The following is a 27350-nucleotide window of genomic DNA, read 5'->3' as shown; positions in this document are numbered from 1 at the left end:
ATATGTAACACAGATAACGTAATTCGGGTCTGTGTTTTTTGAGACTGAAAAAATGAACAGTAATATATCCTTGAACAGCAGTCAAACAACGTGTTTTGTGGCATTAGCGTCGATTATTTGAAGCATCATTGACGATTAAAATGAATGTTCTGAAAACACTAGTGACTGTTACAATTCTTGTATTCCTACAATAATTCATGTTTTTTAAATCGTCGCAGTCAGTTTAAACCCATAGACTGTAAACGTCTGCGAAAGTGCACGTGTCGCTTCTAACGACTTTTATTTTGAAATTGATTGCCGGATGCTGTGTTGCATAACCTGTGTGACTTCACAGGTGTAGTTGTTTCTGCGGGTGCTGGACGCGGTGGACAGCAGCAGGGTTGAAATCTAAAAAGGTGGGATTTTGTCTTTATGTATGTAATGGGAGAAACGCCTCGTTTATTTGCTTGTGCTTCAGCAATTTGTAATGTGTGAATGAGCGTAAATATTTAAATACCAATAAATGTAATTTATATTCTAGAGGCTTTGGCATTAGATACAGTACTTGCTTTAGAACAGCTGTTTTCTTTGTGAAAAGCTCCATAGGCGTATTAAATGTATATTTATTGTCGTTTTCTGTGCGGGTGAAGGTTTCTCTGGTTTTTTGGATCTCTGGTTTGACTCTCGGCCTGTTCTGCAGGAAAGGCGTTTCACACCGTCCGATGGTTTGAATCAGGGAAATTTGTATTTGAGGCAGAAACGACATCTTAAACACCAGATCAGGCTTCAACGGATAAATTATAGGCTATATGCAGATTTAATTTACACGTAAAATAAATATGTTGCTCATTTTTAATGATTTTTAAAAGAGTGTTAACATGAGATAACCTGAGAGGTCACTACTGAGTGACTCACTGTGAGTCATTAATGATAACTAGGTATGCATATATTATAACGTTGAGTAGTATTTAGAGCTTAACATGTATGTTATGTTCTTGTCAAATGAGAAAAACGTTCACTCTTAAACCTATCAGATATTTATATAGATAGATATGATATACATATATATGATATATATAGATATGTATACATTAGTAAGCATGTGTGTGCTTCCCAGACTGCAAAATGCACATCTCAGAAAACAGAAATAATTATGTAATTATGTAAGACTGTCTGTAAAAGAAAGCATGTTTAGAGTTTCCTAGATTTACAAAGTTATACTTCACATGTTCAAATATCATGAAATACTCCCAGCGTGAACTTTTTTGGTCCCTGACTTTAAGATTTTTTCTGCACATTTTGATGTAAATTTGAGTCCTTGTAGTTGAATGAAATTCTACATTTATGTACATTATTTCAAAATGTTGCCATACAATAGGTGATTTGATTTTGAAAGAGTGCAACGTATCCCTTTAAAAGAGCTGTAAACTAATTATGGATGATGTTTTAGTGTTTGGTTTAAATTTATTGTGTAATTTTGTGCAGGAAAAAGTCTAGCTTGCAGGATCTGCACTTCTTCCTGCTGACAGTTATGTCACTAACAGTCAGACCTAAAGGCACGAGTGAGGCATCTGCTGTTTCTCTTGGGAATATACACATCTGTATTTACTGGGACAAACACTGCCACCGTGTCATATGTTGGATCAATATTTTTTATTACGTTTCATACGTTAGTCATTAAGGATTATAGGTCTTCTGGGATTCTGCGGGCACAGTTTTAGAAAATGAATTTCAGTTCAGATGCTTTTACCATAAGCAATGAATTCTTCTCTTCTTCTTTTGAGATATGTATTGTAACACAGAAGGTTAAACCTGCTTCAGAGTCTTTCTGTGCTTTAAAAAAAGAAACCATAATTAATTATGTCAGAACTATATTAATTGTTTGAGCTGTATTTTATCAACTACTGATCTCATCATATTTCAGAAAGTCTAATATAAGAAAGTTTTTTTTTATTTTGAAAAATAAAAAAGTATTTATGTCTTTATTTACCAAAAAAAAAAGACCTAGAAACAAATGTGCAGACGAACACTGAGGGATGTTTTTTTCATCTGCACACTGAAGCACCAACAAACATCCCAGGCATCCTCTCTGCCTCCTTTTTGCTGTGGAGAAAAAAAAGGAAAGAAATGATGCTATTTTTAGAGCCCCCTTCTCTCTCCTCATCTGCATCCACGCTTTCTCGAAAAGGAGGCACGTGATTGGAGGAGAAGGGGGAAAATGCCGTCTCAGGCAAACTGGGAGCATCTGCACACAAACCCACTGCTGCTTTATGGAGGAGACATCTTTTTTCATCTGTTTGTGTTTCAGTGGTCCAGTTCAGTGCCCTACTTTGTAGAGAGAAAGAACCTCAAAAGCTGAATATTTTACGGACTTTAAGAATCATCAAAAACACTAACATTAAGTTGTATCTTATTGAGGCTACAGAGATAGAGCAGCAGCCTATAAGAAGGAAAAGTACAAACACATGCAGATGGCTAAAGGGCTCAGATCAAAGATCAAATGGCTGCTGACAACACTTTTAAACTACATCACCCCCCCAACAAATTAAATTGATTAGAATTTTACAAGCTTGACCGATGTTGTATGGATGTTTAGCAGATAAATATACTATTCCTCAGAGTCTCGCTGGTTTCTCTAATCATGTTTTGATGAAGCGTTCTAGTTCTCCTCCTGTGGGTTGGGTGTAACATTTCAGATCTGTGAAATCCTTTTCTACCCTACAAGGATTGAAGTGCAAGAGGTTATTTCTAAATCTGGTTGACAACAGAGTTTTTGAATCATTTGGTTTAAGATCTCATGAGCAACTTTCAATATTTTATGCTGTTTTGGCAACACTTGAGGACAGTTTGGCACCTCTTATCTTTTAGCTGTGTGTATAAAAAACTTTTTAGCGGCACCTTTTCGCATTATTTTAACAGTCAAATGTAATATTGTTTCCTGTATTCATGTTTAACGATGTTAGAAGAGGTTTAAACTATTTTTAAGTATCTGAGTACTGTTTAAATCAGACCAGTAAGTAACTGACTAAATATGTAACATAGCATAAAATGAAAATACTTAAATCGAAAACAGTAACCTTAATGTTCTACTTTACTGTTAACGCCGCTTCAGTAGCTGTGTTCTTTACCTCTGCCCTTCGTCCTGATCACGATAGGAGTGTGATGTTTGTTGCTTAAAGTTGCAAATATCTGCTATAGATCTCTGCGTGTTAAATCAGGTTGACCTTTGATCAATAAAACATCAACACTCGTTAATGACCGTGAGATTCTCGACAGGGATGCGATTAACCCTGAGATCAGGAAGTATTGATGATGGGGGGGTTTTTAAGCAAACTTTTTGCAGGATTAATCATAAAGTAGAAGCAGGACAAGAGCGTTATTTAACATGCAGTGAAAGTAGACCTGATGGAGGGAGAAGATACAGGAATGTACAAATGAGATCAGAGATGATTGGAAACATTTGGTGGCTGGTTAAGATCAGAGTGTTGCTGAAGTCTTTGTCCAGAACAGAATCTCACATCTCCTGATTGGATAAGGATTAGAAACACAATTTGCTCCTCTCAGTATCTATGTCAGGGTTTTTATCATCGTATTCAAAGATATATTGAAGCGTTTGAGTGATTCATGTTTGTCCTCTGTGCTACACATTTTAAAACTATTCCTCGTCCTCCCTGACAGAGGAGCCGAGGTCTCCTTTAGCAGCTACTGTCAGGACGTATTTGTCGTCTTTGTCACGTCCGTCCTGACATTTAGTCTTGTCTCAGTGTCCCATTTCTGTTACTCAACCCAAAGGAGTGGATTTTAATCTAAGGGCCAATGTGATAGGACCTTTCATGTGGTGGCCACTGATATGACGAGATGGATTGTGATGTTAATTTTAGAGATTTTCAATATCTTTTTACAGCTTTTAACCATCAGAATCCCAATATTTGTTAAAAATAACGACATCTAAAATCAGAAAGACAATGTTCACACTCAACACTTAAATTAAAATGCCTTTAATGTTAAAAGAGTCTTATTGAGAGATTTTTATCTCATGTTAAATTGATCATTGTCAAGTTTGTTACAATGATGATTCTTTGTTGCTTCATTGACGCCAGGACACTACCCGGCACATGTACAGAGGCTTAAATAAACAGTGGGTCAAACTGTTTTTGATGACACTCGGGGGAAACAATTTGTCTTATCAGTGAAACTATGAATAATGCATTATAATCATGTTAGTTTTTTTTTTTTATTACAAAAGCCAATCGTTGTCTGTTAGGAATTTGTAAAACATTTTACAAACTTTTCTCTTGATAAAGAGCTCTTGACCCTGTAGGACCAGTCCAGATGCTACGAGTTCAGACCTTCCAACATTTATGATATTTGCATCGATTAACTCCGTTGTTTTGTGTACCTGAGCATGTGGCAGCCTTCAATGGGAAAAATAAATAAATAAATAAGAAGCCATTCAGGAAGTGCAAAAAAAACTGCAGTCCTTTAAATGTTGAACCTGGCTGCAAAAGCCATTTCAGCCCCCCACACACTAATACATACTGGTATAACTGGTATACCTTTTGTTTTGAACATGACATCTTTACCAGACACACAGTGCTAACACATAGTTTTTTGTAACTAATGGGTTTGTCTTAATAAAGAGCACACGTTATGATATTTAGGGACGTTACTGATCTGATGGCAAACAAGCATGTTTAGCTTTTGACCAAAAGGCTTCAGGCCCAATTCAGCTCAGCTTCTTGGCTTTTTTTGTGGGTTGACCGAAAGTGAGGTTGAGTCAGTGTGTTCAATGTGGCAACCACCAAGTTGTTCACATTCTTGTGTTCAGATCGCTCTCAGTGTGTTCAGTTCAGCCCACTTGACTTGTGGCTTTGTTCAAAAGCAGATTTCATGTTGAGGCAGCAGAGTGAAGGCAGTTGAAACATCGTGCATCCTGCGAGAGACATTTCAATAATTGGAAATTGTTAATTACTTTGAGATTAAGCACGCGGTTCTTACTCTGTAATCTTCTGTATCGAATGAGGGTTTTGTGATGGTTAATCCAACTCTCTTTTTTTCTTAGCTCATCTCTGAGATGCAGAGGAAAGGCTGCAGTAATCTCATCACACAAAGACACTCAGCAGCCTCCTCTTAAAGACAACAGTGTGTGAACGTGTTTAACAACATCCAGACCTCAGACTGTTCCTGGTCATGTTTAACCTCCTGTAATCACTGCTAGTGGCACACAACCACTTTGTTTGTCAATATCAAATCTACTGTCCGAAAAAGTTAAAGAAAAGAGAAATGTTTCCTGAAAGAGCAGAAATACTTTCGGATGACGGGAAGACATAGAGCAAGAAGATCTTCAAAACGTTTTGAGGAAGAGTTCAATCCAAACACTGAAATAACTTGACTTTCTGTTCCAAGTTTAAAACGAGCCTAATATGCTGTAACTGAAAGACTGCTGACTCAGCTCAGGAAAACTTGTCAATAAAACTGCACGTGGCTTGAAATATGTGCTGAGCTGAGTTGACACTTTGGTACATCAGTAACACGAGGAGATACATTTTTAAAAAGACTGGCCAAAGACGAAATCAAACACCAAGTCCCGACTTTGATCCAGCGTGAGCTTCCTTTGAGTGGGTTGGATGTACATTTTGGTAAAGTCAAGTTTAAAAGTTACACAAAGCAGGTGTTAAAAATAGCGGCAGACGAAAACAAATCTGTTTGTAATGATGAAGAGAATTTTCTTGAATTATACATGCATGGATTGCTGTTTGTTTTCCGATACATGGGAGAAACAGATCTAGTGTACCAGCTTCCTTTTTCAATGTAAAATGTTGTAAGACATTTGGTTTGATTAGAGCTCTTTTAGCAAAGTCGGTTTGTGAACGTTTGAGAGATTAGCATGTGTTTTCTCTTGAATGTGCCCTGTGTTTTTATTTTAGGGTTGATAGCAACATCCATGCAGGAAATAGATTGGGGTGGATAAATAGTTCTACCACAAGCCTTATTAGGTGGTTGTTTGAATCCTGTGGGAAATGAGGATTTACCAGTGATTATGTTACTTTGTTAGGTTGATAAAGAGATTGTTGCTAAGGTAAAATCCCATCTTAAGTCTTTCTCATGCATTCAGATTTTATGAAATCACTGATGACACTCCAAATGAACTGACACCAGATACACTGCACAACCATGTCGCCTGTGATTACTCTGGGATCAGTGGATATTCTCGAACGTGTTTGTTTAAGAAGAAGAAAAGCCAAAACAGATCCACCTTTCTTTACCGTTTCACAGAATTGATCCCGCTGTTTGACAACGACGATCAAGTGTATCCAGCCAGACTCTCTGGTTGTTATCGTACCACGCGTCTCATGTGTTTGTTCTCGTGTTGTTGTGGATTACACTCAAACCCACAGTGAGTCAAACTACCGCTCACATCGCTGCAGACTCACATTCAGTCATCCAAAAGACACGTTTGGATGGCGGTCGGGTTCAGCATGAGGTCACGGTTCATTTGAATTTGTTTACACCTCTCAAATTTTGGCTTTTTGTAAATTATGGAGGAATAAAGAGAAGAGTCGGACAATTTGGCTTAAATATAAATAAAGTGTTCGAGCAACATTTATGTGGTTTCAATTTGCCAAAAATAAAATATGCAGCCTGCTATAGTGGAGAAAACATAAACATAACTGCCCTTGTAGCCTCTGATTGTTAATGTACTGAGAGACACAAGACATCATGTCAGGCATCTTCTTGGTTGAAATTTAAAAACAAAATCATTACCAGAGAGTAAATCTTATTGGAAGGGCATGGCGCTGCAACTGTTTGCAAATGCAAAGTGATTTTTTATTTTAAAACTAGTTTCTCGATTTAATTTCTGAATGCATTGTGGACATTCAAGTAAAACCATGTCCCATATTCTGGATTCTACTCCGAATCTTTTGAGTAAATCATGATGCCTTTTAAAGTGTGAATGGGACCGACAGGCTGCAGATTTGTGAAGAATCTTTCACATCATGGGCTGAACAGAATTTGACATGAACCAAATATTATCTCACGACAAGCTGCTGCACTTCTTTGAATTGAATTTAGGGAAGATGAGAGAAATCTCATGTACGCAAATTAGATCAGAGTTGGTGGTAAACATTTGATTTCATTATTCTTCCTCTCTTTTTTAAATTCGGAGTTAATTTAAAGTTGGTTGATGCTGGTTTGACCTCACGTCTCTGTCTACCTGCTCAGCCTCCGTGCATAAAAACCACCTTGTGTTGAAGAGGAGTCTCTGCTTCTGTATTATTTATGGAGCATCTCTGTGTTCCTTCATGTAAACCGATCGTCCGGAGCTGTAAGGAGGGTGCAGTTGTTTTGTTTGTGCTTCATTCCCTGAGAGTTCTCGTCTTTCACTGCAGCTGGGTTGAGATAACGATCTAAATATAGAGCCGGGTTCAGAGACTTTGAGGCCTGTGTGCTCAAGCCGATGTGTCGGACAGCTTCTTGAATCCTTTTTATTCTTGAAGGCCAAAATTCTTGAAGTCACTTGCTGGCCAGCAGCACAAATCACAGCAGTAAATGTGAGAGAATCAATCGTGTGGCTTTAAGTTAGCATTTTCTTTTGTCAGATTATTTTCATACCTTTATTTTAGAGATAGGACAGTAGAAAGACTGTCCTATCGGAGAGAGGGAGAGATTGCATATGAGTGTATAAAAGACACACCCACTCAAATGTCTCCAAAAAGCACCTCTACTGTACATGTTTGCAAACAATCAACCTGTGGGAACTTTTTCCAACTTTGAGCTTGTGGAGGTTTCCAAAGGTCAAAAATGCTGTGTGTCAAATTTAGCAATATCAGGTTCTTTCAAATGAATTCACAAAATCTCAAACACAAAGACTAAAAAGATGACACAGTTGATATTTAAACACGATTTGACTAACCTAGCTCTGCAGCTGACCTACTACCTCCTGCAAGGGTAAAGTGTGTCGGTCATTAAATGTAAAGATACCGACACACAGTATGCTTACCTCTGAGTGCTGTGAGTGTGGGTGTCATGCTCTTTGTCTGTAACTTCAGCTGTAAGTATCAACGTCCTGCCCTGAAAAAGATCTTTAACAAGTCCTGTCAAAATCCTTGTCACAGGTATCACGTCTCTGAAATGGACCGCTTCTGTCAGACGTACCTGAAACTTATTGAATGCTGCGGGTTTTACTTTTTTGTATAGTCTGCTAAAATGACCCTCTACTGTACATAGTTTGTACACTGAGCTACATTTTTGAACATATCAAACTCTAAACCAACCTTAATTTTTCCTGCTGTTGACATGATTTATTCCTCACTCCTCCACAGCTGATCGTGACGGATTGAGCAATACGTTTTCACCTTTCAGCAGCATCCAGACAAATCCGAGGGGTTTTCTTTTTTCCCCTTACCGTTGCAAAATGCTTCTTTGATTAATGGGGCACGAAGCAGTTGTTCAGAGTTACATCCTGACTCGTTTATCATTATCATCTGTTGTGTTGAGTCAATCTGATGCTGGTTGTCACAAGTGCGGGCAGAAAACAGGAAGGAGGACCCAATTGCAAGTAAGACCAAGGAGCTGATTTATTGACACAAAATGCAAAACAAAACTCACTCAAAAAAATAAATACCAAAACATCCAGAAAGGCACAAGGAGAAAAATCCAAAACCAAATAAATCCAGGGAGCAGGAGGAACAAACGACAGGCTCAGACTCCACATGACACTCACAGACTCACTACAATGAACTGACAACACGAGGGAAGGACCACAGAGACTAAATAGAGATGGGGTAATCAGACACAGGTGAGACTAATAAAATAGGTGAGGAGAATCAGGGGAATCGAGAAAGGAGGGAAACACTGAAAACTACAAAGTAAAACATGGAACGCTGAAGAAACAGGGAACTGAAGAATGTAAGAAAACACAGAGAGGCACAGGGAGAAGACATTACAAAGTAAAACTGGAAACACTGAAGACTAAACAAGTAAACACTAGACCTTAAAACACAAGTAACACTGGAAACAAACTTACAGACAACATAGAAGGACACAATGATACAGGGAAATGAGAACTAAAAGATGAAATACAGAACTAAAGCATGACACTGGTTGAATCTCATCTTTCATCTGAACTTCCATTTTTTTCTATATGGAAAACAATCCCTGCTGATCCTCTGAGGAGTTAATTGAAGTGTTTTGTTTTTTTACCTTTGAGGAGAACAGCATGGATTTAGAAAGGCAGGCTTGTCTTTGCCAGAACATCCTATCATACCATCTATACAGTATTTCTATCTCATGTGCAATCCTTTTATTGATTGGATTGGACACTCTTATTTTAGGCGCAGTAGCTCATGTTTATGCTGATAACATGGTTGTGATTGTGTTCATGCCCTCACTTTGTTGGGGTATATTTATGTTCCCTTCATTTCCCACAGACAATAATTCATTGAATCAGATCTCTCACCCTTGAACTTACCTAGCTGAAAGATTTTTAAAAGATTGTGGCTCAAACAGAATTGTTTTATTTGTTCTTTCAGGAAAGGTCACTGGCATCTATTTTCAGAGCTCTGACACAAGAGCTGCTGCAGACCCAGAGCTAACGGCATCATTCACACACACCTCAACCCAGCCAACAAAGCCATTGTAGCCCAAGTCTAACTGTGCTGCACATTTTGTGCAGCAGTTGTGTGCAGAAGAAGAAAAACATGACGACAAACTAAATGCAAGTGTGTTTTTCACAGCCTGCAGAGCAGCCCATCCTTGTGCACAGCTGAACAGCATCATGCTCTCACACAGGATCAAACTCGCCCAAATTTTAACTGCACTGTATTCAATGTGCACACTTATGCAAGAAGACATTATGCTCCCTATGACTACAGTTACTTAAGTCTTATAACTTTATGGTAAAGCAAATCCAAACGAAAGCTTTTCTGTAAAGTCATGTTGGCACCTATTGATATGACAGAACTGTGGGAAATGCTCTTAACTGAAATAAATGAGACAACCTCACCATCTGCTAATTAGAATTTTTTGCTTGGCAGCTCTGTAACTCAGGTGTAACATCTGCTATTCCTCCATAGAGGAAACTCCCAAGAGATAAAAAGCCCACACAGACTGCCCAACAAACTGTTCATGTTGTGATTCTTGTGTTGTGGTCGTCAGAGTCTTGCTTGTTTGTACAGCCGTAGCAGAGAGCAGTAAGAGCCTGATCAACTATGACATTTTAAATAGTTATATAGGCTCATGCATGAATCATGTGAGCTGTATTTTCTGCATTATTGGTATTGAATGTGATTGTTGCTTGACTGGTTGTTTTCTTCCGTTGACAGATGGCTTCAGCTACAGCGACCTACGGGCAGAAAGAGTCTTCAGATCAAAACTTTGATTACATGTTCAAGATCCTCATCATTGGCAACAGCAGCGTGGGCAAAACCTCCTTCTTGTTCCGCTATGCCGACGACTCCTTCACGCCGGCCTTCGTCAGTACGGTGGGCATAGACTTTAAGGTGAAGACCATCTACAGGAATGACAAGAGGATCAAATTACAGATCTGGGTAAGACACTGTGAGAATCAAGAACTTAAAAAATGAAACGCTGATAAAAGAAAACAGCGCTTGAGACTGCTGAAAAACCTGATATTATTTTAAAATATCTAAACATACAGCAAATACAATTTTACAAGACATTTAATAAGATTAAAATTGTTGTTTCTGTCTTTGGGGAAAATTTGACTTTGCCCAACAACAAGAGACAAATATAGAAACTGAGTTAGATTTTAGTTTAATTTATATCGTTATAACAATATTCTATAATGCTTTTGCACATTACAAAATGTCCTTATATATCATGGAGGCCACAGAAACGTTTTCCTGCAGTGCCACCCTTTCTGTATCATTGGACATTATCAGTAGAATCGGATCAATAGAAGAAATGACATGATGCCCAAAACAGGAGCTGCAGGAACAAAGAGGAAGGTGTTTTTTCTGACATTTTGTTGCATCAGTTGTGTGTTTGCTTCTGAGGGCCTCACCGTAAACACAATCATGGAGCAGAGTAAAGACAGCAGGCACCCTGAGGAAACTGGTGCTTCTGCATCACGTACATTCATCCTTTACCCCACCTTCTGTAGCACACCAAAGTGTGTTTGTGTTTGTGTGCGTGTGTTCTATGTGAGTTGCTGTTTTCAGCATTTGCCAATGGTTAGGACGACACTATCAACCAATCAGAGCAAGAATAACAAATGACTTGGCACTGCTATCCCTTCCCCCACTACTACACATTTCACTTGCCGAAACCTACACACACACACACACACACACACACACATGCAGCCACACACACATTCACACCCATCCCCCACCCATCTGCAGTTCTCTCAGCTGATATTCCATAAGAAGGAAAATGAAAATGCTCAACACAAATGATGAAAATCTATAATGTTTATTTAAAAAGTGTGCAGTTAAACCTATTAAACAAGATCTATGTGAATTTAACTTATTATGTATTGTGGATTAATTTGTATTCACAGGTTAGTTACAGTACTCTTGGATGTGAAAAATATGTTTTAAAAAAATCTCCATCTTGATTTCAACATGTGACAATCACGCAAATATTCTATATATAGCAATATATCCAACTGCTGTATAGCAAAATAGCAGTTAGATAGGACACTATCAAAAGTATGAAATAATCTTGTGAGATCAATAAATTATACCATTAATATCTGTAATCAAGCTTTTCAGCATCGTATAATACAGTACTACCAACACCACAATATGTATTACTCCAGTTACTGTTGCTTTTGAAGGCTATTAATCTGAATATAATTGGTTAAAGTTTAATGTCTTTTTTTGCTTTATTTTTGGTTCAGGCATACAGGCAGAGGAATGTCTATATATTCATAGCTTTAACTGCTTTCAGGGCTTGTGCTAGCACTAAAGATGAGTAGTCCATTGTGTTCATTACATAACAGCTTCTAGTGCTACCTACAATGACATCTTAGGTATAGAGTTGATGCTCTCACCGTGAGTGGCCTGCAGCAATGAGGACGTCAAGGACATGAACTGGGGTTACAGCACATTATAACAAACAACATCGAGCTTCAGTTCTCATCATGTGTGAGTTAAAAAAAACACATTAATGAGGCAAAAAGAAGAAAAGGGGAACACTTGTCAACATCCTCTATGTTATAGCATGTAGAGCGAATGTGTTCTGTGTTTAGTATAATAAAAGGGATGGGAGCTGTACTTCAATTAATGGTCACTGGTTTCATCATGGTAATGATTTCCTTTGAAGCCCCTATGTTTGGCACACACTGAGACTGCTCAACTCAAAGAGAGACTCAGGGTGTTAGGTATCGCAAACATGGTGCTTTAATTCTCTGAGCATTCATTAGAGCTCAGTACTGAAATTCAGCCTCACCTCTGTTGGCTGCCAAGAAGAGATACAGGGAGAGTAACGGAGGATAAGCCAGGAACGTGTTTTGGCAAATCTTGCCTCAACTGACAGATTCTCCTTGTGGCGTGTTTGTGTGTGTGGTTGTCATGTATCTTAACGCTAACCAGACTATTTCGACACAGTAGTCAATATTTTAGATTTAAAATTAAGGTATCATGACAACCCTAGTTATCAGTTGTACACACTGCTGGAAAGAATCTTTTCCTTTGTGCCTAACTTGTGTTGTTGTGTTAGTTTCAGAATCAAACACTATAGTTTTAATTAATTGAACAAAACAGTGCTAAATGTGTGATTTTTTTATATACTTAAATAATCTGTCAGAACTCACCATATAGTATAACGGAGTTCTAAGGACAGAGTTAATGAAACGTCCCTCTCACTTCTTTATTTTTCTCCAGGACACAGCAGGTCAGGAGCGTTACCGCACTATCACCACGGCCTACTACAGAGGAGCCATGGGCTTCATCCTCATGTACGACATCACCAACGAGGAGTCCTTCAACGCTGTTCAGGACTGGTAGGTGATTGGCTGGAATTACCAGAGTGTAAACTGACACCTCAGAGTTTTACTTGTGAGAGAGAGCGCTGTGAAGATAATGGATCGAGTGGTACCTAGAATAGGCAGCAGTCTGGAAATAGATGTAGAGATACAGAAGATTGATTAGCAGAGGAGACGATTCAGGTTTCTGTTTGTATTGTTTGAAGGGCCGCAGCGTCCTTTGTGTCTGCAGATCAGCCGGATGCTGCAGATATCATAATCCTTGTCCTTTTCTGTCCCCTGTTGGGACTTTATCTCACTGTGTCTTTGCTGGAAAGTCACTCAATTATCCCTACACACAATTTCAAAATCTATATTTATATTATTATTTGCCAATTGGTTTTGGCCGATTCTTCTTTTTGTCATTGGACAGAGTTTTTACTCTCAATCTACATGTCACATTTTTGTCACACTGTTCCTGAATTCAACCTTTCTTTCAGTTAAACAGTCAGTCAGACAAAACAAAGTGAGGTAAACCTGTGACCTGATTTTAAACAACTGAAAAGTGCCATATTTTATTAAGCAGATTTTTAAAGTCTGTTAGAAACTGATAAGAAAGCATGTAACTGATCATTAACGTAGGATTCCCCCCCTGTCTAATCACATGGTGTGATGGTTCTCAGGTCTACTCAGATAAAGACGTACTCGTGGGACAACGCCCAGGTGCTGCTAGTTGGAAACAAATGTGACATGGATGACGAGCGAGTGGTGAACGGAGACAGAGGCCGGCAGCTGTCCGAACACCTTGGTGAGTTTATTTTGTAAATACACACAATTACATCTACTATTCAACATTAGGAACTCTGTTTGTACAGAAGTGAGTTAATGAGATAATTAATTTTCTGAAACAGAGCTTCAGGCAGGGTTAGAAACCATTTCACTATGACATCTTACCCGCTACGCTAAGGACACACCAAATCCTCATTCGACCTCTTTGACAGTCTCCTGCACTTTATTTACTCTCCAGGGTTTGAGTTCTTTGAGGCCAGTGCCAAAGACAACATCAACGTGAAGCAGACCTTTGAGCGCCTGGTCGACATCATCTGTGAAAAGATGTCTGAGAGCCTTGACGCCGGAGACCCCGCTGTTACAGGGGCCAAACAGGGGCCCCAGCTGACAGAGCAGCCTACTCCTCCTCGCCAGGACTGTGCATGTTAAAGTTGATTATTCTCCCCCCCTCCCTTCCTTTTTCCTCTGTTTTCATCTTTCTGCTGGACCCCAGCGGCCTTGGGTCCATCCTCCATCACTCTTCTTGCTCACTGTCCTGCATCCTTCTGTAATTGGCTGATGGGCACAAGAACCAGGTTGAGAAGAGTCTGAAATGCTCTGAGATATTCCTGGAACAGTGCTTGAACTGTGTTTTGTTCCTTAGGAGGAAGTTTAAAGGTGTCTGCTTTTCTTTTGATTGTCTGATGCCAAAGCTAGTTCAATAAAACCAGAGTGTTTCAGACTCTTTGCAGCCCAGGGTTTTTGAAGGCCTTCTTCTGTTGTCACCCTCTTCCTTATTGTGATTTGACAAGAAGGATTTGACGGCGTCCAAGTGCCATTTAAATCCTTCCGATGTTTACAGTACTTTGTTTTATGTCAAAAGTCTTGATGTCAGCCTCAGTTTATTGTGTCCAACAGAGCCACAGTGGTTTCAGTATCTTATACGATTCTGGATACATGCAGAATCTAACATACATAGATCTGTGTTTCATACATGTTGTCTCACCTGGTATCTCAACAAAGAATATTGTGTTTTATTTCATAACCCATCTCAGCGATTGATTTTGTCTTTTTATGTTTTTACATTTCTTTTTTATATACTAGTGCCCCACTATTCTTTTCATACTTTAAGCACTGGGTGGGGAAAATATGAACAAGATAGAGTTAGGTAAAAAAAAAAAAAAGCAAAAAATTAAGAGACACATTTTATTTAATTATATTTATTTCAAATGTACGTATAAGTGTTGTGCAATATATACTGTATGTATAATATCTACAGGTATGCATATCTGGAAATGAATTATAAAAGGAATGAAGTGATATGTGGAGACTGAAAAGTAAAGAGGTATGTGACGCTCAGTCAGAAACCTCCTGCTGAGGGGGGCGAAAGCAGAGTGACCCTTTAAGTCTAAATAACAAGTCGTAGGGTCTACCTACAAATCCTATCAACTAAAAGGAAATATTTTAAAGTGGCTCTAATATAATGGCTAAGTCCAATTTTAAGCATTTTTGTGCTCTACAATTGTGTAGTTTTGATGCCAGCAATGCTACATGTAAATATTATAGTATTATACAGTTGGCCGAGGAAATCCTACATGTGTGTGCTTTTGTCTGAGCTGGATGGACGTGAAGTCTTGAGTTTTAATTCTGTTGTAACAATTCACAATATATGACTTTACAGTCCTACGCAGAACACTTTGAGTCCTGCAACAAATATTCGTTCTCCTACATGTGATGGAATGGGTTTTGAGAATAGATTGGGTCAGCTCTGTAGGGAACAAGTCATGGAAACCCAGGTTGATTGAGACACACGCTCCTTTAAATATGCTGCTTTAAATCTGGTTTGCAGTATTTAGAATCAAATCTTTGGAGTGCAAATCAAATCATCTGCCCCTAGTGAGTTTGGTGGAACGTGAAAGACTGGGGTGCAGTAATGTTTGTCTCTTAACCTGAGCAAATCTATCGCTCTGTGATCTAATGTTCACTTGTTTTGTGGCAACAACACCCAATCATCAGACCTCTTCAGAGACAGAATAACAGTTTGTGATGTTGTGTGCAATGCTCAGTCTTTGGGTGACATGTGGAAAAGTCATGTGGTTTCTATTGAGGTTCTTACAATAGTATTTAATCCTTTGCAGGTTTACATTTTTTTTTCCAGCACTGTGTACCCTTTTCTCCACCTCACCAAGGATTTCTGTAGAAACAGCTCTCTGATCTGGTTGTAGGATGCAAATTTAACTTTTTTTAAATAATTTTTTTAAGTTAAGAATTATTATACAATAAGTGCTGCTTGGTGGGCCAAAGCGATTTGGAAAAAAATAAGTGATCACAGCAAATCTACCCTTCATTTTGAGGGTAACACTGATTTACTATTGGCATGTGAGACCACAGACAAGCCACTGACTGTTAAAAACAGAAAACAAGTCCCTCATCAAGACGGGAATGTTCTTTAAAGGGAGTGATGATCATGACAAACCTGTGAGACGGTTTTGATCCTGCATTTATATTTCACTTCTTACTGGTTGTGACTGTTTCTTTTCCAGTAAAATCCAAACTTTGAAATTGTTCTCCTTTCTAAAACGTCTTCCTCTCAATATAAACCTGATCTGTAAATACTGCATCTTTGAGTCATGTGTGTGGATTGTGTTGTATCGACTCAGGCTTGCAAGAGAAAAAAAAAGAAGAAAGCAGTAAAAAAAAAAAAGACAGTTAATCCCCAAAAAGAGCCATGTTGTTCTGTATCAGCATTCATTTCTTGGCCTGCTTGTGAATGAATGTGTCACTCTGTTGCGAAGCAATACACACTACAGTATCTACACCCAAAAAAAAAAAACCATCATGCTTTGTAGAGGTTGCAGACTTTAGATCTACTACTAGCACGCAGAAACATGTTAGTCTGGTATCACTGCCTCTACAAATCCTGCTCAGTTTGGGCCATTAAGACGAGAGATATGCTGTGGATGATTTTATCCACAGCATATCTCTCTGCTGTGGATGATTTTATCTGTACTTTGTGGTAAGACAATAAAAAGTTACTATCAGTTAACTCTTGTTTTTGAAGATAACTTTTTTTTTTAGGGGTGAGATGGGTACTTGCAATTTTTTAACAAAGCTAAAATCCCTAAAATACTGCTTATAATAGATAAGAAGCCGATGATACAAGCTGTTTTTACCAAAGACTGTCATATCCAAATTAATTTAATATAATGAAACATTGTGGTGTCAAGATCAGATTCACCTGAGTTTGTCATCGACATTGCCATTTCTGTGGCAATGTTTAAATGTTTCCCCAAAAGACTCAGGATGGCGCTGTTTCACCCTGTCAATTTGAAAAGATCTTATTCAGTGCAAAAAGCAGCAGGTTGACAAATGAGAATACCTCACTACCTGAGCATGTAAAAACAGACGAAAAAAGCGTAGGTCTATATTTGTTCCTGAAATAAAATGAATTGCTCTGTCATATAATAAAACAGACCAAAGTGTTGTTTGAGGCAGATTGCCATATATTGACTAAAATCAAACCTATATTGTTTTTATGTTGAGGCCATTTGTTATCCTTAAGTAAAAAGGTGTCGAGTAAGTCACCACCATGCATGTACGTCTATTTTATTTTTCAGGACAACCTGTGGAATCTGAAAATCTGAGGCGTTGACCTCAGACTTAACCAAATTGTCATATCAAAAAATTGCACTAGCATCCTTTGCAATTTCCAATTTAACCAGCAGAGGGAGAACAACACCATAGTAGCATCGAAATGTACAGTATGTACACATTTAAAGCCTATACGTAATTCCTATATCCACTAAATATTGAATTTGTTAACTTAGTCTCCATCATTAGAGCAATTTTAAATCTAGCTAAGTGTGTATGAGGTGATCCCATTCAAACAACCTCCATCATGATATATCAAGTGTTTGTGTTTGTATTTTGAACTTGGCACAAAACCCATATTATTATAGTCCTTATATTGTTTAGTGTAACTTTATTAAGCACACATATAAACCAATGTGCAATTAAAGTGAAAACACATTATTCAAACCTACATTGCACCAATTCAACATTTATTCTGCCTAAATATTATTTGAATATGAAAAACATAAAATGACATTGACCAGAGTTTTCTGTCATTATGATTTAAAAAATACAACAATTGCTACAATAGAGGAAACAGTGTTTATTGCCGAGCAGCATTAAATGCAGAACACAGCGACATACAGCCAAATAACTGCAGGCCAGAAGAGACAACAGTCAGTGCAACAAATCAAGTCAACAAGAAGTCACTGACATAGAGACATAGTAGTAAAAAATACATAAATGTGAATTTATAAATTATTTGAAATACTTAACACTGATTATGCACCCTTTGAAACCAAGTGTGGGCAACATTCGAGTAGTCAACTACATGCAAATGAATCCCTCCAGTGTCATGTGGTAGACCATCATTTACATAGATTTTTCTTACATATCAAATATGAGTGGGTTTTTTTCTTACAGGCAAATCCTCATAATTTAAGAATATCTGTGGCATAAATGTACACGTGTATAGCCTGTTTGGTCCATGAGATGAGTAGATTTGGCCATTCTGTAAACATTTTTTACAAGACAAAATTATCTACATATGTGTAGCCCCAAAAAGTGCATCCATTTCTCAGCAGCAAAACTCTTGGCAAGATTAGGTTCAAAAAACAACCCCCCCCCCTAAAAAAAAATAAAATAAATCTCCAATACCTCTGTCATGTCCACGTCAGCATATCAAAGTAAAACGGGATTTAAAAGCCTTCATCTCACACTTTAAAAAATGAACACTCTTGATTTTGACATCAATCTATTAAACTAACTGGTAAGTATTCAATTTTAAATCCAATGATAAATTGTGATTCGTGCTCTTAACCTTGTAGGTCACCTGTGGATCTAAGTAGTTGTTGGATAATGCTTTAAAAATCAAAATGTTTTTTTCTCGTTCGAAGTGGGAGAGTTTAATCTTCCCTTTGACTTATTCTTTTTTTCTTTAACCAGATATACGTTTGTGGATCCTCAAAGCAATTTAAGACAAATGTTTTTTTTTGTTCTGCAGTTCATTCATACTCATACGTACGTAGGGTACATAGAAAAAAAACATTAACATAAATCCACGAAGCTTATCTGCTGGTCAATTTACAATAATGTGCGTCCTCCACGGACTAGTGTACTTGAACCTCGTTTGGAAGCAGCTGGCAGCCGCTGCTGACATGGGTGAGGACTTTCTCTTTCAGCTGGGCTACTTGATCCCTGAGCTGACTCGCCGTGGAGGCCAGATCGGTGTTTTGGTTTTTCAGCGTTTTGACCTTGTCCTCCAACCTGGAGATCCGCTCCAGTTTGCGCATCCGACACTTGGATGCTGCAATCCGGTTCCTGAGTCTCTTCCTCTCCGCTTTCATTTTTTCTTGCGAGTCTATATCGGTGATGGGGGACATCGGTGGGCTTTCCCCGAAGCTCTGAACGTCAGGGACCGTCTGAGGCTCCTCCTTCGCCGGCTGGACCCTGGACAAATCCGTCTGCGGCGGGGCTGCCCCCAGATGATGCGGCGGAGGAGGAGGAAGAGGAGGGGGGAAAGGGACTGTATCTGTGGAGTAGTTGACGGTGGTTTCCAGAGGCCCATTACCGTAACTATTCAAGTTTGTATAAACCGGTAGTTCGGGCTGGACAGTGCTCGGGGTGATGTTCGCACCCAGATCCAGACCACCGTCTGTCTGCCCGGCTCCGCTCAGCTGATTCTGCTTGTGCAAGTCCTCCAGCGCCTTCACGAAGCCCTCGGCGAACTCCTGTTCGTCCGACACCGTTTTCGGGTAGAGGAACTGAGAAGTGGTGGGGGTCGTGGTGACCATTCCGTTGGACTGGATGATCAGTCTCTCCAGCTCCGGAGAAGCCAGTTTGAGTAGTCCCAGTTCCGGGGAGCAGCTGAGGAGACCCTCGGCGTCACGGAGGTGCGGTTTCAGGTCCGAGTCTTCAACCATGCTTAGATGAATATCTTTCTTCATCATTATTTTTTCGAAGCCTAAAATGAAAAGTAGAACCAATCAAACAACGTCAGAACGCAATCCTACCCATAACCCCACAAACCGTGGACTAAAACAAAAATCTGTCACTTCACTGAGGCCCTTGGCTATCTTCCTCTCACGAGCGGGGTCTGAGTGTACTGCATGCCAGCACGCGCAGCCTCGAGCTTTTCAAGGCTCACACGTTCCATTATGTCACGCGCGCGCATTGAGCAGAAATTATGCTTTCTGCTGGAGTGATGTCTCACTCCGCGCCAAATTTCAGTGTCTGATTTTTACTGTAAACAGGAGGAAGTACAGATTAAATCAGTGATAAGTAGACCTATGTTAACGGAACTAAACCCTTTTTTAAAAAAATGCCAATTCAGGTTGCATGTAACAGAAGTTATAGGCTACATATCAGGGATATTTACGGCATACACTTCAATTGCCTAAGGACTCGAGGCTTTTGTTTAAGTTAATATTAAAGACATTTAGTCGAAGTAAACTCCCAATAAAGCAACAGTTGGCATTAGTAGAGTAAGAGTAATGTCTTTGAAAGGTTATAAATACAAGAGAACCAAAATAAAACCATTTTCAAATATTTACCTCAACGAACCAACAACTAATATGAAGTTCGTTTTACTTATATGTAAGCTTTAAAGCATAAGAAAACCTGATACACACTAAATGTGTTTGGGTAGAGGTTGAAACTATCCATTCATATATAGATTTTTGGTCCCTCATCTATTGCCATGGAGAGATGAGTGTTGAACTTCAGACAATGAGGTGTGCATTGGGGTTAGTTGTTATATTTTGTTGGTTCATGTTTATATTTTTAAACAAGTAGCATTAGTAGGATATGATTCCTCTTTTTTCAAATGTAGCCTATAAAAAAATGGCTATTTGTAAATAGCAGGATACAGCGTATACCCAAATGTAACTCTGGCAGTGAGTAGTCCCAGTTCCGGGGAGCAGCAGTGATTTAGGTGTTCATTAAGAGAAAGTGTTTGTTTTTCATAAAAAAGCTGCCTACATCTGTTTTATGTCCCTCAACCACCGCACAATTCCTGGCACTCACAAGTTTAATCTGGAACTGGATTTGTTTCATCAATTCCTCTGGCCAGTTAACACTTTCAAGTTATTTTTAATTAGATCACATTAAATTACCTATTTTGATTAAATTACATTTCTTATAGGTTGGTATGAGTTGTTTGATTTAACTGATTTAACAGGCCTCAACAATGTTACAATGTAACCTAGGGGTTAAAATATATTAGGACTGCATGCATGCAAATGTAGAGTTGCATAGTGGAAATGCTTCACACAGGTTATTATATAGGTCTTTTAGGGTCTGATGTGGTTTTGTGAGCTAAACTTGTCATCACGGACTAACTTGGGAAAACCTTGCAGTAAGATTCATTTAGACTCCCAGGGAGGACCTGTGCGGTAAGTTTAGTTTTTCATTTGCATTTTTCAGTCTAAATTGTAATAATCAAACTCCAAATCCATTTTCCCCACATTATGTAAAACAATGGTCCTTGTGTCCTTCACCAAGCAGTTGTCTGGTATATAAGGGGTTACACAGGAGGTACATGCGTCACAGGTAGACCCCATCCTTCACTGCAAATGTGGGTGGATCACGTGATGGACCCTGTGATGTCAGATCTCCTTACTTTGTGCCGGAAATGGTGGTGGGAGGAGGAGGGGGTAAACCAACAGAGGAGGGATATTTTTGTCTTTTTCACTGTAGAGAGAGTGGGGGTGCTGAGCCTGAAGTCAAGAAAAAAAGGCAAGCAGTAGCTGGAAAAATTATGTAACATTCACACATCACATTTTTTAATACTCCTTTCTGTCATTTTTAACACACCAATAAAAAACAACAAGCTAAAGGAGAGCGTAAACACTGCTGAAAATGTGCTCTAATAGACCTATTTGTTCAATAATGTTTTTGAATTCCACATTATATTTTTACACACTTGTAGCATGTAAAACCAAGGTACTTCATATAGCTTTATTCTACAATAAAAATAATACAAGTAGTTCTCGTAAAATGTCCCTTATACTTATGTGTAGTGCTAAATGAAATTTAAGAGGATTAACGTCTCATCCTCTGGGGAATTTACATGTTCTTGTTGTTGTTTTAATGCATTCAGTTGTCAAACTATTTTATAATGGAAGAGGTTTGCTGAAAGTATATCTGAGAAGCTGACACTGTTACATCACTATTCTATTTTTTTTTGAGCTAACGTTTTGAAGCCTTGAGTAAGATTTTTTTTAAAAACAGAATTTCAACTGGTTTGGAGGATAAAGGGAGGATACCCAAGAGGCTGCAATTAGCTTAAAGGTTACCATGCAGACAGCAAGCAGTTTGCATACAATTTAAACCTTTTAGATTATTTAAGTGGGGTTATAAAGATCCCCTCCGACCATTGGTCATGAATGGGAAGATAACCATAGCTATCTTTTATTACAGGCTGTACATTGTTGCCATTATGACAACAGTCAATATCACTGAGCCCCAAAGTTACCCAAGTTTGACAAAGAATAAATAGTTCTCAAAAAGGTTTACGGTGGTCATAGTGATAAAATATACATTTAGGATGCAGCAAAACAAACTACCACTCCATATGTTTTAGCACTAAAACTGATCTGATGAGGATACATGACGAAGTATTGGGAAATGTTCCTGAAACAACCCCCCCCCCACACTCATTAAATTCCATTAAAGTGTGTCATCTGTCTGTCAAATGACTTCTAAACGTTCTAAATTCTTTAAGCATTGGTCTACCTGGCAATAATTTTTTTTCTGGTGACTTTGTTAGAGAGGCAAGTTAAGGCAGATAGTGGTGAGCTGTCAGGAATGGCATAACTTGTTGCTGTTTAATTTCTGCTGTGGCAGTCACAGAAAGGGAGCAGGAGTGTGTTTGATGTGTTGTTTGTACTCAAATGTGAGCATAGGGAGTGAAGCAGATGATGGAGACACTTTATTTGACCTATTTGTACTTTATTCTCCCTATAATTTCTTGCAAACCAACTGCAAGTTTGAGAATCAATAAGACCCATTGCACAAAAAAAGTTATAGATTCTGTTTTTTTCTATAGTACATTAATGATGTAAAACAAAAGGCCTTTTTACTGTTCTAAGTATTTATCCTGCCAACAATGCTGGAATGGCAAATTACTTTTTTGTGTTGTCTTGTCTGTTTGAAAATAAAATCATATATATATATATTTGAGGATTTTATGTATTGTTCCTTTTGGTTATAACCTTTAACATACTTCTACTGGCAAGCGTGTTAAGAGCATATGCTCTCCAAATATACTGTAGCCATGTCTAATTTGGTGGAATATTAAAAAATGTGTCTGAATTATTACACATCCACTGGCTAGGTGTGATATTTTTAAAATGTTGACTTTTATCTTTGATCTGTAATTATTTGTTCAATATGTATTGAAGTCAATTCTGACAAGCAGAAGAACACACATACTTCAGTCCCACTAACCTGCTCCACCAAGCTTGATGACGTAATACCAAAGTGTAGAGGAAGTTCCATTCTTGTAGAGGATGTGGGAACCCCTTGCACAAACTGTGTGTGTGTGTGTGTGTGTGTGTGTGTGTGTGTGTGTGTGTGTGTGTGTGTGTGTGTGTGTGTGTGTGTGTGTTTTGTTGGTTTGCTGAAACACACTTCTGCCCGCACACAATGACAAATAAACCACAAAACCTCATCAAGGCAGCATATTTTCTTGGTTGAAAATCATTTGTTAAAAAAAACTAATGAACCATATAATGGTCAATTTTTTTCCCCCATAAGCTTATTTCTTTAGCCGGAGAAAAAACGTGTATTCTCTCTTAGCTTTGTATTTAGAATATGATCATTATTAAACATATATTTTCCCAGTGTAGCACATGTTACGTCTGCAATTTAAATGTTCCACTGAATCATCATGTCCACAGCAGTGGCAGATCTGTGCTTTTCACATCATGGTTGTTTCCATCCATTTTGTGAGGATAAAACCAATGAAACAGAAAAATGTAAATTACATTTCTGTGCAGTGTCCTCTGCCTGTCAAAACCTGTGTGGGATCGAATAAAAAAGCTGTTTGGTGGCTATGAAATGGTATCTTCCTTTCTAGATGCTTGTGTTGTCATACTCTCTGACTTTGCTTTAAAAAATAATAACTCCATGCTAAATGAAATCCTATAGAACTTTCTCATGGTAATTTTATCCTTAAGATTTACCTCATATTATGCAATGTTTCTTTCTGCCAAATCCATCATATCATGTACATATCGGTGTGAGTAAAATAAAGTATCTGAACTGTTTTGTGTCTTCTCCCTGGTCTTCACTGATGCTAGTGTAAGGAGATACTTAAATCGTGTCAGGACGGCCTAGTTGGCGAAATATGTATTTGTAGACTGTAAATTATTTTTTATACATTTCCTGGTCTATCTGTACCTAGTGTTGAAGTAAATAAAGGGGTAGTTAGCCTTTAATAAGGTAGGCAGGGCTGGAGGACATGCTTCCTCTAAGTCTGACCTGATGAACAGGAAAAGGGAGGTTGCCTACCTTCCAATTTAGTCGCAGGTAGGCTATGAATCAGAGCCCTAAGGACTGAAAGGCAACATTATCATTTAATGAATTGTTATACGAAGCGCTGCTTGTTTATATTTGACCCTGAACGTTGACTGCAGCAGAAGCAGTGCTTATGGTAGGTTAACAGAAAAAATACAAACTGCGACTTGGAGCTTGATGCTTGGTAGTTGCCTAATGCCAATGTTAGCCACGATGCAGTGTGCTGTAGATTATTTTGTCCTTATCCGTAAGTAATGGTGATAAGTTGTCATGGTAAAGTAAGGTTCAGGTAGTTATGCTTTGCTTGAGTTCAAACTAAATTAAAGTGATATTGCAATTATTGCCATAGAGAAGAATTCAATCCCAAAAGCCTACATAGATAATGCATTAAAAGTTATCAATAGGTATAGTTTACATTTTTAAGTTAATTTGTAGTAGTGTAATGTAGTTTGAATGTATGACTTCAACATATAAGAGTATGTCTGTACTGTGGTAAGGTTATTGATAACTGACTTGCTTTTCTTTCCCAATCAATACTGATGCTTTAGATAATTATATATGTTTTTTTAGAAGACAGTGTAGCTTGTTGAATACTGACCACTAAACATCTGTCTGTTCAACTAAATTGATGTATAGAAAGGAAAAGAGAAAGAAACGCGGCTGGACAAGCAGTCCAATCCAACTCCAGCGGCACGAAGGAACAGAAACCTAGTTAGTTCATAATGTTGGATATCAGGATCATATGGCAAGGCAAGGCAAGTTTATTTATATAGCGCTGTTCAGACACAAGGCAATTCACAGTGCTTTACAGACATAAAAACAGAAAAGCATTAAAACAAAGCTATATAACTCATTATTCTTGCAGTCAAAAAGCACAACTACTGTACAGGGCATGAAACAAACTTCTCCCAGGAAATATTCAAAAACCTCCTTGACAGAGAGGGGGCTTGTAATTTGAGATGATCAATTTACAATAGTGTCCTGTAGTGTTTTTTTTTTATGTTCCAGGTTAAATTCAAATGTCTGCTTTTACAATGTCATGTGGCTTTTTTTTCTAGACCATACCATGGAAGCCTACGACCAGGACTTACAACATAACTCTGATCTCCCTTTGGTGGTAAATAAAGGTTTACAGATATAACAGTATAGCTACTAAAACAAGATTTTTCAAAACATTCAAAAATACTTCCATCCTAATTCAAGGGATGATGATATGCTGTAAAAGGAGCAGGATTTTTGAGTGATAAATGAAGATAAAGATGGATAGCGGGGTCAGGTGTTGGTTGGGGGGGGGGTTCCAGGCAGTCTTAGATTAGATGTGGTTCCATAAATATGTTGGGAAGCTCAGTATACTTTTTGTCCAGTGGTAAAAATAGGCCCTTCTTCCCGAGGGAAGAGATGACGTCTGCAGCCTGCCTGCATCATCAGCCACAAATCGGCTTCATCCTTGTACTGAAAGAGGAAGCAATGAAATGGGGGGGCCCATCAGTGATCACCATGGTGACACATGCAGAGTGACGCAGGTAACAGCGCTAGAAAGAGAGAGGTAGTGATAGGCTGTTAACTGCAGTGGTTTGTGTGGAGAAGATGTGTGGGTGGTAAAGAAGAGCAGAAGGACTCAATAGCGCAGCTTTGAGATTAGCTCCCAACCCACACCCCCCCACAGTACCCACAGACACACACATACACACAGTCCAAGCCTGTTATCACGGTCAACAGCCTAAGCAATGAGATATGATTTAGCACGCTTCTTGAGCACTGACTTCAGAGGCAATGGAAATAGGGTTATTTTCCTCCCTCACAAATGCCATCTTGGATGTTCTGCATGCATGCATTTAGGAAGGAGAAAATATTCCCCCTGACGTGAACTCAATGAATCCTGCATTTCAGTGTAAAAAATAGACCGTTTGGCATTTCAGCTGCCTTGATAAAGCTTTTAAATAAAAAATATATAAATATATTTAAAATAAAATCCCAAGTGGACTATGAGTACAAAGCCATTTCAATGTTTCTGATCAGATAACTGGATGATGCTGAAAGGTGTCAAGTGTAGACGTTGTGACATCTACACTTCAAAGGTGCTTTATAAATGTTATCATTAATATACAATATGGTGAACATGTTTGTTTGGAATTCCAGCATGAACGTTTCCAAAGCTCTCTTGTGACGGCTGCTGGTCAGTTTTGGGATTGTACTCAGCACAAATCAGTGGATTTTGTTTTTTACATTATCTGGAAGAGTTGAGTTAATGGCATGTTTCTGCGTTTCTGAGGTCATACAATTGGAAAAACTGAATAGAATAGATTAGAGTACATTATTTTACTATGACGTTGGTTATCAACATATAATCATTATCAAATGTTTCTGACAATATCGACAAAGACATTGAACTCTGTTTAGTGCTCTTAAGAGAAAGATGAATTTTTGTGCTCCATTTATGTGAATAGCAACAGATTGTCCAGGCTTACTGAAAATGAGACCATGCAGTGTATGCATACAGTTAATTATTAAATTCTCTTTGCTTCAAATAGTGATTCAGCAGCTATAAAACACTGCCCCTAGTGCTTCAGTTGTTGTAAAGATTACAACTTTGCAAAGCAGCTCTTAAGGTGTGGAATCTTTTGAGTATAGATCATTGTATTTGGAGGTTTATAATCAGTCCTGTTTTATCCGCAGTTCTGATTCTTTTGCCATTTAGGGCTAGCCTTAAATTATTGTGTTCATAAACATTTGCACTAACCTCTTATCTGCACAAGTTAACTCACATAAACTGTAGGTGAGTAAACCCAAGGTAATCCTTGTGTCAGATCAGAGTTATCACCTCATACATTTGTTTTCTTTTCCACTTTTTAGGTAGTGACTCAGTCTTCATACTTGAATTTATTTAATTATATTGATTGCATTTTATCTCAACTTGTTTAGTCTGTACAGAACATCTCCATAATAAGTAGTAGTAGTATTAATAAGTGGTATCTATCTGATTTAATGTTCGTTTTGGATGTCTTGTTTTGTTTTTGCCTTTATATCAGATACTATTTCTTTTTGTGTGCAGAGTTGTTTAAATTACAGTGTATTGGTCCAA

General features: G+C 38.3%; 2 protein-coding genes across 2 annotated transcripts; one reads left to right on the top strand and one right to left on the bottom strand.

Annotated features, from left to right (window-relative positions):
* Positions 1 to 285: 285 nt before the first annotated feature.
* rab3ab (RAB3A, member RAS oncogene family, b) lies at positions 286 to 16291 on the top strand. The gene is made up of 5 exons (XM_079349871.1): positions 286 to 395; positions 10305 to 10529; positions 12831 to 12949; positions 13594 to 13718; positions 13938 to 16291. The coding sequence occupies exons 2-5, from the start codon at positions 10305 to 10307 to the stop codon at positions 14126 to 14128; spliced, it is 660 nt and encodes a 219-aa protein (XP_079205997.1). The 5' UTR covers positions 286 to 395; the 3' UTR covers positions 14129 to 16291.
* A 1546-nt stretch (positions 16292 to 17837) lies between these two features.
* LOC306828750 (transcription factor JunD-like) lies at positions 17838 to 19880 on the bottom strand. The gene has a single exon (XM_079351372.1). The coding sequence runs from the start codon at positions 19696 to 19698 to the stop codon at positions 18859 to 18861; it is 840 nt and encodes a 279-aa protein (XP_079207498.1). The 5' UTR covers positions 19699 to 19880; the 3' UTR covers positions 17838 to 18858.
* Positions 19881 to 27350: the final 7470 nt, after the last annotated feature.

This window comes from Symphodus melops (assembly GCF_947650265.1).
Source record: "Symphodus melops genome assembly, chromosome: 8".
NCBI lineage: Eukaryota > Metazoa > Chordata > Actinopteri > Labriformes > Labridae > Symphodus > Symphodus melops.
This window is presented reverse-complemented; position numbering and strand designations above follow the sequence as displayed.